This window comes from Phlebotomus papatasi, chromosome 2 (assembly GCF_024763615.1).
Source record: "Phlebotomus papatasi isolate M1 chromosome 2, Ppap_2.1, whole genome shotgun sequence".
In the NCBI taxonomy this organism is placed as follows: domain Eukaryota; kingdom Metazoa; phylum Arthropoda; class Insecta; order Diptera; family Psychodidae; genus Phlebotomus; species Phlebotomus papatasi.
The window spans coordinates 60541888-60558394 of record NC_077223.1 but is presented as its reverse complement, the minus strand read 5'-3'; the positions used below and the strand labels follow the sequence as shown (position 1 = coordinate 60558394).

Here is a 16507-nt window from a genome sequence, read left to right as displayed (position 1 = left end):
ACCAATCTCAAATTTTAGTATGCTATAGCTGGACCTAAGAGATTTCGATCAGTACCAAAGTTAAGGACTTCGACCGACCCCCAAGGTCCGAGGTACATATAAGGGATCAAAAACAAAAATTGAATTTTCAAATGGTCATATCTCCGGTTCTAATTATCGAAATTCGCAAAATTATGGTATTTTGGAAATCTCTCTTGGAGTACTACTACCCTCATGCAGAGGCGTAGCGAGGGTTTCTGGCGCCCCCGGCGGTAAGACTAGTGTGTCGCCCCCCCCCTATTTTTTTAAAACTTTTTTTTTAAACTAAGTTATTGCATATTTTCATGGAAATAGTGAAAATTTTTGAAAGTTAATAGTTATTATATTAATATAGCATATATACATTTTACTAAACTTGTATTTGAACGGTACATTTTTTTTCTAAAATGAAATTTGGATTTTTTAGCAAAATTTTAATCAAAAGAATACAATTTTCGGTGAATTTTACCCCATGTTTTGTCTTTTAAAATAAATTGTGATGGAGGTAAAATAAAATCTACCGTTCAGGTACGAGTTTAACTCGTCACCTAACAGGAAATATTTAGTTTTTTGACGTCAAATGAATATATTCTGAGAAGTGAGGAGCTCAGAGCAATAAAATGCTCTTTTAATAAGGAAATGCATACAACGAGTTTTTTTTTGCTCTGAACGCTTCAAGTCTTGTCCACCGAAAAGTATTTTTTTTTCGAAAAACCGTCTCAAAAAATCAGGTTCCAACGGGCGAATTTAAGATTTTTAAATGAAAATTTCAGAAAATATAGTTAAAATGTTGTAGTTTTATATTTTCAAAAGCTCGAATTAAATAAATTTTTGTTTTATCAAAAAATGATGTCAAGGAAATATATTGTTTTTTAATCTGTGAGACCAACGTAACCCATTAAACTTGAGCTTTTTTAATCAATTTATGGGATGACTCGTTTAGTCAATTAGCAAAAGTGACAGCTCTTGGGCGGTAAATCTTTAACTGAAATTTCTCAGTTATGACTGTATTGAAATTGCAACACGAAATTGGAATTGAAATTGAAATGAAATTGGTGTAAGCGAAAAAAAATATAAAATATAACATTAACAACCTCCCAATTTTTTCTCCGCTCTTGAAGTGTTTGGAAAAATTCGTTAAAATTCGAACTTTTTTGGAAAATGCAAAATTCATATGTTTTTGCCTCACAGTTGTCAGACTTTGAATAGCTCTAAAACTCTCTGAACTCTAAACTCTCTCTGAAGCTCTCTGAACTCCGGGTCCTACATATTCAATTTTTTCACTATTTGTGGAGACAATATTAAATACCTCTCGTAATAAATTCTCCCTGTTTAAAATTGATAGGGAGCCCTTGGCGCCCCCTAAGCTGTTTCACTTTTTTCTAATTTCCCTCATTTATTTAAAACTATTTTTAGAAACAATACCTAAATGTCTTTCGTAATAATTCTCCCCCATTAAGGCTGATAGGGCGCCCTCGACGCCCCCTAACCTCGCAGGGGAACAATTCTTACCTCGATTCTTACACTATATATATTTGCACAAATATATATTTGAAACAGTCAAATTTTGCTAAAAATAGTTTCTTTTTCTTTAAACTATTTTTAAAGTCCATATTTACATGTTTTTCATAATAATTCATCTCCACCTAAAATTGATAAAGCGCCCTCGGAGCCCCCTAAACTCTTTCATTTTTTATATAATTTCGATAATTTACCTTTTTTTAAAACTACTTTTTAAAGACAATATTTGAATGTCTCTCGTAATAATTTTCCCCAAGTATGGTTGATAGGGCGCCCTCAGCGCCCCCTAAGCTCTTTAATTTTTTTTTCTAATTTCCACATATTTTAAACAATTTTTAAAGATTTGTACTTGTGTTTTGATATATTTAGCTTTGGAACATATAAAAGGCGCCTTCGGCGCCCTATTTTTGATTTTTCTCGGAAACAAAAATAATATTGATAGGGCGCCTTCGGCGCCCCCTATTCTTTTAGCTTTGAAAGCGCCCAGGGCGGACCGCCCCTCCCGCCCCCCGTCGCTACGCCACTGCCCTCATGACACCCTAATTTCATCAGATTTAATTGAGGGCCCGATTAATCGAAAAATCGATTTTCTATTAATCGATCTCGAATATTTTGAAAACTAGACGATGCTTTTTCTTTAAATTTTAGTATGTTGTAGCTGAGGTCGAGACCTTAACAACGGTGGGTCGCACCCCTCCTTTGATGTTCCTTGACCTGAGCTATAATCGAAAATATCTTGACCGGACCATATTTTCTGTATTTATGAAGCGATTTCTATGAATATCTGAGATTGAGACCTTTCCAATGGTAGATCCCATCCTTCCTTACTTCAACCCACTGTACCCCGACCGTTACTATATCCATATGGACCGGACTCTATTTCTAATGTATATTAACCGATTTTAATGAACTTTATTTACGCTGTGCGATACGTTGTGGATGTTTCTGACGAGAGTGCCAAAACTTGTTAGAGGGTCATTTAAGGGTCTCAAATCTGAAGTCCGTTTGTCCGGGTCACGTCTGGATTTTTTTTTAAATATGCATATTTAGTTTCTTGCTGTTTTCTAAAATTCAAAAATTTATATCTCCGGTTCTAATTATCTGGTGGTAGTCGCATAAAGCTAAAATGACGCGTAATTTCATCCTCTATAACTCTTGTGAACATATCAAGAACCTACGATGAAAATAAAGTGTATTTTTTAAAGATTTTTTGAAAAAGTGCACCCAAAATTGTGCATTTTTCTGTGTTTTTTCCATCTTCTCATAATTCTCGCACTTAGATAGAACATTTTATATGAGTTTTATTTCTGTTATGCCTTTTTGGCGTAAAAATATTTATCATGGCAGCGTGAATGAGCGGGATTAGTGTTACCTCTGTAACCTCTGTAATAACGGATAACGACCCGTCAAATAATTTCGTCAGATATCTTGCAGATTTTCGCAGAAAATATCTACATCTCTACCGAAAATCTGCCAAGAAATCTGTAGATATTCCTACGAATTTTATTTGGGCTTGAGACAAAATTCGTCAGAATTTTTTGCAGATTTTCTGATGAATCCTGGTGCATACTCTGACGAATTTCTATAGATATTTTGCCGATTTTCTGTAGATTTTTATCTACATTCCAGACTTTACAGACAGCTGTGTCTGAAAAGATGGAATATTTTTCACTGAAGTTTGCAAAATTCAATAGAGTTATTCTTGGTGATATCACAGTGTTTATATAAAATGAAGAATTCTGTGACGCCGTGTTATAAGTAAAGAATAGTAAAGTGAAAATTTTAAACAGAGTGTCGACCTAAATTTCGTGTTTTTGTATCATTTCATGGGCGATTTTTAAGAAATTAGTATTTTTGTCTTGAATCTTTTTACTCATCTAAAATGTTTAATCGATAATGCTTGTTAAGCAGAGCATAACATTTTCTTTGTAACTTTTACAGTTTCTTAATAAATCAACAATATTTTTGTTGCAACAATGGAGACTATGCAAATTTCTTATGCAGAAATTCTGCCGAGAATCTGCAGATTTTTGGAAGAATTTCTGCCGAAAATCTACAGATTTTCAGGCAGAAATTCTGCCGAAAATCTACAGAATTTCTCTAAATGTACTAGAATATACCGTTACAATTCAAAAAAAACCTCCGACTAAAATCGGCATGTAGAACAATGATTTGACGGGGAAGTGCCGGATAACGAAGAGCCGTGTGTAATTGCTTTCTGAATCGTATTACAGGCAACTCGAGCAATTTTCCATTCGGTGATTCGGTTAGTTTTCGAGAAAAGCGCGAGAGGGAGGCATGATAAAACACTTGCTATCTTTTTTTGCCATTCTCGCAGTTCAGAAAGTATTCATCTTAATATTAATCTTATATGTGACATGGTCATGAAAAACAAACTTAATTGTTATTTAGGATTTAGAGAGCTTTGGAAAATGGGCTAAACCTTTAGTATGAGCACCGCTTAACGCAGGTAAATACTTCGTCATTATAAAATAATGCCCTTGAATTATTCCTTCTAAAAGCTTTTCAAGGTCACCAGTTAAACTGTTCTAGGCAGCGCATTTTGCAGCCGATTAAGAAAAAATTGGATTATTTGGAAAGGTCTTTGGAGTCTTTGAATCACTGAAAAAGTATAAACCGTTTCCAAATGGTTGTCAATTTCAGTTTACAGAAAACCTAAGTTTAGACAAACTGTATAAAATGTGCGAACAACTTGATACGTTGTGCCCGTCTCCAGTTCGCTTTTTCTCCTTTTACAGAACCATCGAAGAGATATTTCTTACCAAAACCAGCTTTAGAAAACTAACTTGAAAAGCATTATTTTTCATGATGATAGAGAAAAATTATCAACGACAAAGTTGTTCAGAAAAAAATCTTATAAAAATACATCAACTAGTTAAAGAAGATTGGGCAGTAGACTGGTAAAAATGATCAATAAATTTCACTTTTTAAATGTTAAATACAGCATTTTCAAAGTTCATTAAAATAGTTGAAATATGCTAAAGAAAAAAATAAGATTTGATTATTTTGGCATCATCGTTTAAAGTAATTTCTGATAAATTTTACAATTTTACAATTTTTTCTCACAAAAAATTGTCAGCTTGACAGCTTGAATGGAGATTTCTGTAAGCATTTAAATTAAATACAAAATTCTCATTTAATTTAAAAACCTTTTTAAAATTTGATTTTATAGGGTAAATTAAGCTAATTCAAAACCTGCTCCAAATGGAAATTTTTCGCTACTCCAAATGGAAACGTCATTGTTTTCACTATAAATACAGTACTAAATTATTATATTTATATATTTTCTATACCACAGTTTCATTATTTAATTAATTTTGCTGCAAACAAAGCGAAAATCCATTCATATTCACTAATTTTAGTTTATAAATTTCTCAGAAAAATTAAAAGTCTACTTTTACATCATCGAATTTTTCATCGATCGACCATATTTTCCAATGAAAAACACAATGAGGTGACTGTTGTTTATTCGTTTTGTTTAACATTTAATGTCACATTTCTGGCTAATTTTAGTTAAATTAAATGCTAATCTTTATTGTTAACGGTACGTGAAGTTTTCAAATGAAATAATTACCTATGTCGTGAACAAAAAGTGTTTTTCTGAAGTGTCTGCAAATGCTTCAATAAGAAACCCCGGAAATATGCTTTTTTGAGAGATTTTCTTATTGTTTTAGATGGGAATTGAAAAAAGACCAGGAATAAGAAGAAATCCTGCTCTCAAGAGCTACTCAACAAGGTTTTGGAAGCCTTTCGTCGCGGTTTCACTTACACTGTTTGTCTCCAATTAGAAACTTTCCCTTGTCTCCATTTGGAGTAATTTGTTTCCAATAGAAGCATTTTACACTCGCGTATTTCTCTTGTATTTAAGAAGTTTTCAAATTATATCTAAAGAATATTCACTAAACAGTAACATTCTAGAAGAGTCAAGGAGCAAATTTATATAATTCTCTTCAGAAAAAATATGAACTTAATGTGTTGAATCTTCTGTCAAAGTTAAAGCGTCTGGAAATGGTTTTGAATTAGGACTAATACAAATATTTTGCTTCTTAGTCTTATTTTATGATATGTTTTAAATTTTAGGCATTTATAAACCTGTTACAAGGAAAAAGCCTGGGTCTGGGTCTAATCTGTTTTTCTCCAAGAAATAATATCGGAGAAAGCCAAGGAATGTTTAAAGATATTCATTTAAAAATAATCAGAAAAATGCATAATTTTAATGAGATATATTCATAAAAAAGAATTAAAAAATAAATAAATAAAGCGAAAATGAAAAAGCGGAAAAAACACTTACCTTCTTTTTCTCGTCGTCCGGATACCTCCAGTAACTCAGGGTATGTCCATGTAGACGACACCAACGACGATGCCAGGCTCCCAATCCCGAAACATCATCAAACATGGTCAGGAAACCACGATAATCCACTGAAACGGCCAATTGACAGGCCACTTTCATCTGTACAACTCCCTCAAGAGGACTCGCTCCTGGAGTCCCATTGAGTGTCCATGAGGTGCGCTGTGTGTCTCTTAGAGCAAAGATCACAAAGCCCAGTTGAACCAGAGTTGGACTCCGGACAGCTCCTGGACCAGCTGGTGAATTCTGCTGTGGCATCACAAGGCGACTTTCAGCCTTGCGTCCTTTCGGTGTAAGAATCTTTGCAGCTTGTTTCTTTCCAGAAATGTGATACTTGATCTCATGCGGAAGGATATCTCGCTGAGCTGGCATCCCATAAATTTCCAAAGTAACCTTAAAGTCCGCATAGACATCGTCCATTTTGAAGACATCCGTGAACTTGACAGCTAAAAGTCCCGGAAGTGTCAGGACAGTCTTTGTAGCCAAAACTGTGTCGTTGTATTTCAGGAGACAAACCAAATGATGTCCTGAAATTGTGTCTGATGCCAACTTCCGGATATAGTCTTGCTTGAGTGGCAGAGTAATCTCCTTCACTGTGAGCCTTCCACGATCCTGAGGAGATCCCCGAGGGCGCAGTGTTCGTTCCACCTGAAGTCGTTGGATTTCATTTAGAGCTGCCTGGCGCCTATGAGTGGCCACCAATAGATGGCGCTCACCCTCCACGGCCTCCGTTGATCCCGAAAATTCAATTGTTGCAGCACAGAGATTGAGTGCTTGACTTGTTTGAGAAATAATCTGCTGCTGCTTTCTCACTTCCTCATGCAATCTAGCCACCTTCTCCTGCACCTGATGGTACTCCTCATGCAACGATTCACTGACCCCCTCGTCGATTTCATCAGAATCCTGGGTGTCTTCTACATGACGAATAACTTTACTTGGTGGACTTTTGGTGGATTGTTGCTTCCGATAGAAACTCACAGTGTGCACCAATGTCACAACTTCATCATCCTTTTGATTCTTCTTCGGACTTTTCTTAGGACTTCCAATCACCTTGGAAGATACTGGAGTTTCAAATCTAATATGCTTTGCTGGAGAATTTTTCTTGTAGGAAAAACTATTTGAAGATATTGATCCTTTGCGTGGAGTATTCTTGCGACTGGAACCTGTGGAAATGTCAAGTGCTTCGTCCAAATACTCATCCATGTCATCTTCATCGCTACTGTCACTGCCCCGTGTCCCCACGAACACCCTGGAGGAATCCGCTGAGCGGATGGAGTTCATAACAGCTCGACTGATACTACCCTCAAATAGACTCGATTCATCTGCTTCCTCTGATTCCATGGCACTTTCTTCTTCCTCTTCCTCGTGGATTGCTGACCTACGTCGACAACCACTGCCTTCCTCAGACACCGTTGCTGTGGTACAATTCTGCTCGGACTCAGTTGAGTCCAAATCAGAAAGGCTGGGATACAGCCGATCACTCTTTCGCATTGAGTGCTTCTTGATTCGCTTAGCCTCATCTGGGCTGGTGTCCTGGTCATTTTCGCCATCTTCAGAGAAGGAAAAAGATTATATACAAATATTAAGAAGGGTAATTTAAAAAATAATAATTTTATGTTGCTTAGAAATCCGAAAAAGTTAAAATAACATTCCGGAAATGTTAATTTTACCCTGCGCAGTATTGATCCGAAATCGGTGTAAATATTATGCTTTTTAGGTGTATTAGGGGTTAAAGTTACCCTTTTTCATGTTATTTTTACCCATAAAAAGGTGTAAAATTAACATTAAAAAATGTTGATATATTTTTACACCTAAAAAGTGTTAAAGTTACGAGGAAAAAAAGTTAATCGCACCCCCATTTTTTTCTCAGTGTATGAACGCATTTTGTGCCAATAGAGCATATTCCTTTCTTATTATTAATTTACTCTTAATAAATTTAATAAAAAAAAAATAATAAACGAAAAGTTCATTTTTCATCTTCGTAAAAAATTGTTTTACATCATCACCTAACGATAGTGCTGTCATTTTGTGACAGTTTCAATAAGGTAAGCGCCCCTTAGTTCTGTATTCGTAACTCTGTCAAATTTTTCAACTTGGAGCCTCTGTATTTAGACAATCGCTAGGCCTAGGTCAGATTATATAGTTCTGCAAAGGTCTTGACATTAGCTACAACATACTAAAATCTCAGCTCAATTGGTTGAGATTTAGATTCTGACAGTTATTCAAAATTAAGGACATAAACGTCAAATCTAGATGGCGAAAACGTCGTCTTGTAGATCTCGAGTATTTCAGCTAAGATTCTTTACAATCTCAGCGTTTTTGTGGTCCGAGACGAAATGCAATCTCGTGAGATCGGGCACGCATTTTGGATTCACACGTTTTTACACTCATAGATCATGAATATCATATATGCGCTAAAAATCGATTTTCGTTGATGTCCCGTCCCGTCCGCCCGTTCGTCGTATAACGACTTCTAGAGAGGAGATATCGATAAGCGGTTTTCGGCAAAGTTTAAACATCGATGAGTGACTAGAAGTTGGTGATGCCAGACCCCTTCCGTTATTTAGGAACACCGCAAAATTTAGTTTTTTTTTCGATAACTCAGTCCCTATGGCATCGATCGATCTCAAATTTTAGTACGTTATAGCTAAACCTAAGGGCCTCGACAGACCTGAGGATTAGCCGAGAGACGGCTTATCGTAATTATATTCGAAATAATGATTAAACTACATTTCCATAATTTTCCACTAAGTCGCCTCTAGGTTTAAGTCGTAAGTGTGTCTAGGGCATAAGACTTTTCAATAAACAAATATACAGTGGCGACAAGATAAATAGCACAGTGTCGGACACTGTACTGTATGCTTTATTTTTCGAAAAATTATGCTTTTAAATTTAAATGATGAAAGTAATAATAATAAATGAACTTGTATATAAATACATTTTAAATATGAAGAAAAAACCCGAAAGTTCTGTCAAGAAATTTAGTATGGTAAAAAAATTCTTCAAATGGCACATATTAAGGGAACAGTATAAATAGCACACCCTATAAGAAGTGATAGTTTTCGGCTTCTACTGCAATTAACAACTTACAAATTCTATTTGAAAATTAAATTTGGAATAATTAGCACTTAGTTGAGTAACTTTTGGGAAAAATTAGACCTTGACAACGAAGGAGCATTAAGGAAACCAAGATTTGGCACTTTTCTAATGTGATTGTAATTCATATAGTGTGGATATCTACTTAAAATTATTCCAAATTAGTCACATTCGAGAGATTTGCCTTGTGATAAATCTATTCCTATAAATTCAACAGGATTGAGGTCCTTAGACCATCCTGCCCATTCCAGAAAATCAATTTTGTTCTGATTGAACCACTTTTAAAAGCTCTTGGCAGTGTGTTTCGGATCATTAGCTTGATTAAAACTTAAAAACTAAGAGCAACTTCTTTGCGATTTTGAAGTACATGTCTTGTCCAATGATATCCTTGTAAATAAATTGGTTTATTGCCTGATATTCCATATACAAACCATACGCCACTTCGCAAAAAGTAACCGCATACTATAAAATTACCACCGCTAAGTTCTACCTTCTTATTTATATATCAAGGACAAAATTCTTGACTTTTGGGACATCTAATCTTTTTTTCTGTCATATCCAATTATATTAAACAGGAATACATCGATTCAAAGAATTTTATTCCCGAATTACAGGTCCTTCTGCATATACTCTTTAACAAAAATCAAACAACAGGTACGGTTTCGTTTGAATACTAACTCTGTACGTGTGGCAACAGTTCTAAACCGGGTATTTTAACATAATTGGCTTTTAGTAATGCTCACATGAGTTACTCCTTCAAATATTGTTCAATTTGTTATTTTATTTTTGGTACTGCAGCAAAAAAAAATGCAATTGTACTATACGAAGAATGGCAGGATATTCTATAGAAGTGGTTCTTTCTCGAAGTTTTCAAGCTTTTTGTGTAATTTTTAAGTTTTATTATAGAAAATTATTGGATTATTGGTTCTCTTCCTTGAATAATAAAGTTTATAAAAAAGTTTCTTAGTTATCCTAAACCTTTTTAAGTAAAGCCTGTACATCTGAACCAAAAGGCTTTATTTACATGATTTTTCAGTTCTCATAACTTTATTTTACGAAAATTTGTGGCATTAATGCCTACAAATGATCAAAAATACAGGAATAAAATAAATGTTAAAATAAAACTGAATTTCAGGTAATATTTTCAGAGAAAAATGAAGGTGTGCTATTTAAATTGTCCGCACGAATTATACGAAAAACTCATAAAATGACACAAACACATGGTTTTTTTATATCATTTTTATTTATAATGAGCATTATATTTTCTAAATAATAAATCATGATCAGGAATAAAGATTGATATTGTATCATAAAACATCAAAATAGGAAAATAGCTGAAGGTGTGCTATTTATCTTGTTGCCACTGTAAGTCTTCCGGACCCCCCCCCCCCCCTTACCCGAACTAGAAGAGGTCAATAATTTAATTTTCAAATGCTCATATCACCGGTTCTAATTATCAGAATTTGAAAATTTTTGGTGTTTGGAAAGCACTCGTAGAACACTACAACTACTTTGACACCCCAACTGCATTCCGGTTTAATCAAATATTTCGAAAACTAGACGATACTTTTTCTTTAAATTTTACTATGTTTTAGCTGAGGTAGAGACTGCAACGGTGGGTCGCACTCCTCCCTCTATGTTCCCTGACCTGAGCTATAACCAAAAATAAATAGATCGGACTGTATTTTCGGTGTTTACGAAGCGATTTCGAATAACCTTAAGTATATTGTACCTGCGATCGAGACCGTTTTAACGATGAGTCGAATCCGTCCCATTGGGTCGAAATTGACCGGACTTTATCTCTTAAGGTTAATTGACCGATTTCAATGAACTTTTTTTTCTTTTGTTGTCCTTCTGTACTCAAACTATTTAAAATAGAACATGTTCAATGACCTCGGGTGACCTTCAGGTGACCTCGAAATAATTGTAATTCGAGGTGATTGCAACTCAGAAATGCGTAAAAATTCGAATGTGTGTTCAATTTTGAAGGTAAAACATTGCGTCGAGCAAACTATTTTTGGCGGCACAAACGGATAAAATTATAAAATGGATAAAACTTTTGTTAGTTTTCTGTATACTCAAACTATTCAAAATAGAAAATTACCAGTGATAAGCCCAGATAAGCTTATGGTAGCTGAGATTATTTACAGGTGACCTCGAAATGCGTGCAACTCGGGGTCCAATACGAAATACTTGAAAATTCGATTGTGTTCAAAAATCTGTTAAAAATTTAACTCAAAATCGAATTTTCACGCATTCCGAATTGCAAGCACGCCGAATTGTAAGTATTGCGAGGTCGCCTGTAAAGAATCTCAGCTACCATAAGCTTATCTGGGTTTTAAAATTTCGTCGGTTGGATCAGCAACTGTGCTAATTGCATCCTTTTTCGATTTTAACTCTCCGAAAAAATGATTGCTAGAATTTACTTTGCTAAAGGATTCCTTTAAAAAGAAAATATAAAAAATAGTTCCGTTACCAATTAGGTACTAAAATCTGACAATTTGAACGAAAGTTATGAGCATTTTAACATTTTTTTTTTTTGATGTTCCATATTTTAGGCTAGGAGAATATTTCGACCAATTACCCCTAGCGCACCCCATGGCGGCAGTCTTATGAAGTTTTGTTGTTTTAAGATCACTGAGAAAAAAAAGAGGCTGCGATTAACTTTTTTTCGTCACAAATTTAACACTTTTTGGGTGTAAAAATATATCAACATTTTTTAATGTTAATTTTACACCTTTTAAGGTTAAAATCAATATGAAAGAAGGGTAACTTTAACCTATAATACACCTAAAAAGGGTAATATTTACACCGTTTTCGGATCAATATTGCAGGGTAAAATTAACATTTCCAGAATGTTATTTTAACTTTTTCGGATTTCTCTCAGTGATGTTATAGCCTTTCATGAGACTTCATTTGGGCCATATATGTCAAATAGGACACAGACTTCATATTTTGAATAATTTTCCAATTTTTTTATTAGTTGTTTAGCCCGATCGTTCATTTTTTTTTATTTCATTCGAATATTTAAAAAGTTATTTTTAATTTTTTGAATTCTTTCTTTTAAATGAATAAAGCGTGAATTTTGATGATGCGATTCGTTCCGATCGTACATTTATCTGATTTATTTATTTTTTTTTTCAATTTTGTAATAAAAAAAAATATGACTTACCACTTCGGCGTTTCCCTCCAGTTCCAAAGGAAGTCGAAGGCATTGGCGGAGGTGGAGGTGGAGGATTGGGTTCTGTTAGAGAAACTCCTTCATTCTCACTGTCAGACTTTTGTGGCTGATGGAATCTATTGAGCAGCAGCTCCATCTCCTGCTGTCTTTGCCTCCTGATTTCCTGCGTAATTGCATTCTCCGAAATTGTGGCTCCGGAAGACATCAGAGCAGCCACAGTGCTCTTAATCCCTCCTCCGGAAGCCTTTGATTCAGCCTTCTGAGACTGATTGTAGCCTCCAATCGGAGGTCTTTGCGGTTTTTCTTCTACTTTTGCAGTCGAAGTGGAAGTCGAAGTGGCGACCGTAGTAGTGGCCGAAGTAGAAGCAGAAGTGGAAACCGAAGCGGCGGCTAAAGGCTTAGGAAGCGGCGCAGCTCCTTTGTTTCGCTCAAAAAGTGCCATTCGCTCTTTAAGTGACATTTCTGCCGGATCCTTGGTCACGGACTTTGGAGCCCGTGGCGCCACTCCACTCGCTTCAAAGAAGGCTGCTCGTCCTGTTACTAAACCCCTTGTAACATTAAGCTTTTTCGGCGAATCCTTAACCTCAATATTTCTATTTGCTTCAATAGTTGACACATTGCTGTCTTGGGTATCTTGAGCTCGGGGTTTCTTCAGCGAGGATTTCCTGGTTTCATTGAGAACATTCTCTCGTTCTCTATTCTCATTCTCATGATATTCATAGACGAGATTTTTCGTAGATTCGCGGCGCTTGAATCCCTGCGATTCCAAAGCATCCATCACGGATTTATCCCACTTTAGCTGTTTTGTAGGCGTTTTCTTATCCTTCGGCAAAGTATCTACAACTTGAGGACGTTTTGGAACTGCTCCAGTTGCCTTTGGAATGGGCATATTTTCCTTTTGAAGCCGCTGATCTTCATCCTCCCAACGATTTATATTGTCAGCCAGTGCTGCCAACTTCCCCAGGCGATTCCGGGGCCTCGGAATATCAGTGGACTCGCTCATCTTCTCATGAAAATTACCTTCAGTACGATGAATTGGCGAAGATATATTCTGATCGTCCGAATACAAAGCTCCCAAGCGCTGAAGACGACTTTTAGAAGCATCGCGAATACCTGATGTAGTGGACTCGTTAAGAAGTTCACTTGATTTGAGAATATTTCCATCACGATCAACATCCACCGCTGTCACATCGCATTTCACCTAAATATATATTTTTTTTAAAGAATTTCTTAGCAACTATTTTCTATATTTCTACATTTCAGAAAATATACATTGTATTTTAAAGTTCTAAAATGTGGCACAGTCCGTATTGATTTTTTTTTATTTTTTAGAATTTTTGATTTGAAGGGTTGATGGAAATATTGCTTTTAAGAAGGCCTAATTCCTCCATAAGATATTGTTTCATTTTCATTATAATTATTAAAGTGAAAGTATTTTATTTTAAGTTTGAAAGCCAAAAGACTAAGGAATAGTAAAAAAAATAATTATCAAAAAATTGGGGATCTCATAGTTGGCTAACTGCGAGAGCAAGGAAGAAGCATCCACACCTCGGGAAGGCGCTCCTGGGCGGTCTACAATAGACTTAGCAGATTCTTCCGACATTGTAAAAATGATTACCTTGTAATACATATATCTTGATACGCTTAATAATAATAATTTAAAAAAATAGTCATAAAAACTAATTTTAATATTATGCAGTTTTTAATATTGTGGAGTTTGGGGTATTTTGGATATTTAAAATTTCCGCACTTTTTTATAGTCTCTACACACTAAAAAATTGATGTTCATATTGAAGCAAATTTAGCTATGCTCACTTGTGTAAAAAATGTCAAATTGACATAAATTCTTCAGTGCCTGGTCATCAGATAAGTAAATAAAAGGATAAAGCAAAGAAGCGCTGTGCCTTTTGTTCTTGCTCATCTTTTTCTTAATGGTGTCTACACACTAGAAGCAATTTTCGCCAAAAATTGCCTTTTTTTTAAATTCTGACGTTTCTGCCTACAAGGATAGGGGAAATTTTCTTTAAACAGACATTTTTTAAAGAAATTTCTACTAGGCCATTAGCCCATCTAAAACAGTGAGGAAGTTTCAAAATTCCAAATTAAAAATGATTTTAAATTACATATTACCCTAATGACAATTTAATATAATAAATAAATAGAGAATGACGAACTTCGAACTTCTTAGTGGAAAATACAAAAGTTTGGCATGAATTTTATAGCAATTTTTTATGTCTTATTTTATGGCTGTGATGTTTTAAAACGGTTTGTAATAGTTTTACTAGAACATACGGGGATCTCAGTGGCGCAACAGACAAGACTGTAGGATCTTGGGTGGGCGGATGAGATCTCTGACTCGACTCCCAATGTTGTGAGTTCGAATCCCGCCCGGTGCAAGCAAATACAGAAGACAATCTCTGAATTGGGCATTTGGGGCAAAATGTCATCTGATTTATCTATAGATTTGGGCGTCAAAGACTTTAAAAATTCCACAAAAAGCGCTCAATTATAAAGAATCACGATAAAATAGGTAGAACTACAGCGAATTTGAGCAAATTAGCTTCATAATTAAAAGGGAGAAATTCAGAGAACCCATTAATGAACCACAAGAGTGATCTCATTATTCTTACTATTGAATCACAGAGATCTTGAGCAGTGGCTCAAAAGCTATATTAGATGTAAAAACACAATTTTGGATAGAATAAAGTGGACATCGAAAGAAGCAAGAAGTCTTCTTTATTTTTAACTTTCTGATTTCCCCGCTCGGAAATCATAATTATACGATGTATATTTCAGGACAAATAAATTTAGATATCACATATATAAATCAATGAAACCTCATGAAAAAGAATATCTTAATGTTAAATTGTGTACCTGAAATTTCGTCATATTGAGATAGCATAGTATTTAATGAAATTGTAGATGACTCTTGCTTATCCGGCTACTCTTCGTCCTGTAAAATAATCCGGGTACCAAAATGATATTTAAAAAGTTTGTTCATCTCGCGAAATATCTCAAAAGTGAGAAGTTTTTCGTGTTATAATATTCTTTAAAATGTGAAAGGATAAATATAGATTTCTGCTCGACCAGGTCAGGATTCACTACAGAAAATTCTTACAGATTATAAACGGTTTTACGTAAGCTAATCTCCCTTGCAACATTTTTTGTCTCAAATCCACGGATAAGCGAAGGCCTACTAAGATACATTGAACATTCCGATATTCGGCTGGGACCGAAAATTGCAGATAAAAATGCGAATGGTTTTTTTTCTTGTCTTTCTCATGTTTTGCCGTTGTTATCCAAATATCAAAGAGCTGTTTATTTCGCGACACAAAGCCAAATTTTCAAAAAAAAAATTGATGTTCCGATTTATAGATTAAAGTAAAAATTAATATTTGACTTTATGAAATATCAAAAAAATATTGCGTAAACTCATAATTTAGCAATTTGAAAAAGCTTTCCACTTCCTTATGAACAAATTCGTTTTCTCATCTCTTTTATCACAAAAATTCTAGAAAAACCACAAAAAATAATAAGTAGCCACTTTGGGCCGTTTCGACTCTTAGCTCTGGAACACAATTTCACTTACCCCCACATTAGAATCCGTTGTAATGTTAATCTCAACGGAAATGTTATCGAACTTATCAGCATCATTTCCTCCACTCGTGTTAGCAACGTAGGTTAACACATTCTTCCCTTCCGTGCTCATCCTTTCGGCCGGGATAGCTTTCCGGACAGGAGACTTAGTGCTCCCCATACTACTGAGACTCGTCTCAGCACTGTTCTCACCCAAGGGCACCTTTGCTACGGGATTGCTGATACCCAGTTGCTTACTCCGTTGCTCGGCACGATCGAGTATTCTCTGTGTATCCCCCCCAAAAAAAAAGCCAAAGAAAACGTGAGCTCCTCCGGAAGCACATTAATAACGAAAATTATGTATTACCTGCGTAAATGGATCCATCTCCACAGACGAATTCTATTCCTCTCAATACTGTATACAATCAGAAGATCATAAAACACGACACAGAACACCAATAATGAGGATTTTACAAAATTTACAGGATGAAAAACACAAAACTGTAAAACAATAAATGCAAAGCGTACGATGGATTTCAGAAATTCAAATATGACAGCAGTTGCGAGCGTCCGCGACACTAGCGCCAATATTTCATTCAGTGACTCAACACAGTATTATTTGATGTAATTGTGTTTTTCTGTGGGTTCGGCTTCCTGAAAATTGCTGTATTACGGCTGAAAAAGTGCTTTTTTAGGGTAGAATTTAGTAGTTTGTGAAAGAACAAGGTGCAGTGGTTGATATTTCG

General features: G+C 35.2%; 1 protein-coding gene across 1 annotated transcript in view; it reads right to left on the bottom strand.

The window, feature by feature from the left end:
• The window catches only part of LOC129801955 (anillin-like), a 44669-nt gene extending 28475 nt beyond the window's left edge, over window positions 1–16194 (bottom strand). Inside the window, exons 1-4 of the mRNA XM_055847455.1 lie at window positions 16129–16194; window positions 15775–16047; window positions 12177–13386; window positions 5852–7458 (exon numbers count right to left, since the gene is read on the bottom strand). Coding sequence (XP_055703430.1) covers window positions 5852–7458; window positions 12177–13386; window positions 15775–16047; window positions 16129–16146 — 3108 coding nt within the window. The 5' untranslated portion in view covers window positions 16147–16194. The remainder of the gene's footprint in view (window positions 1–5851; window positions 7459–12176; window positions 13387–15774; window positions 16048–16128) is intronic.
• Window positions 16195–16507: the final 313 nt, after the last annotated feature.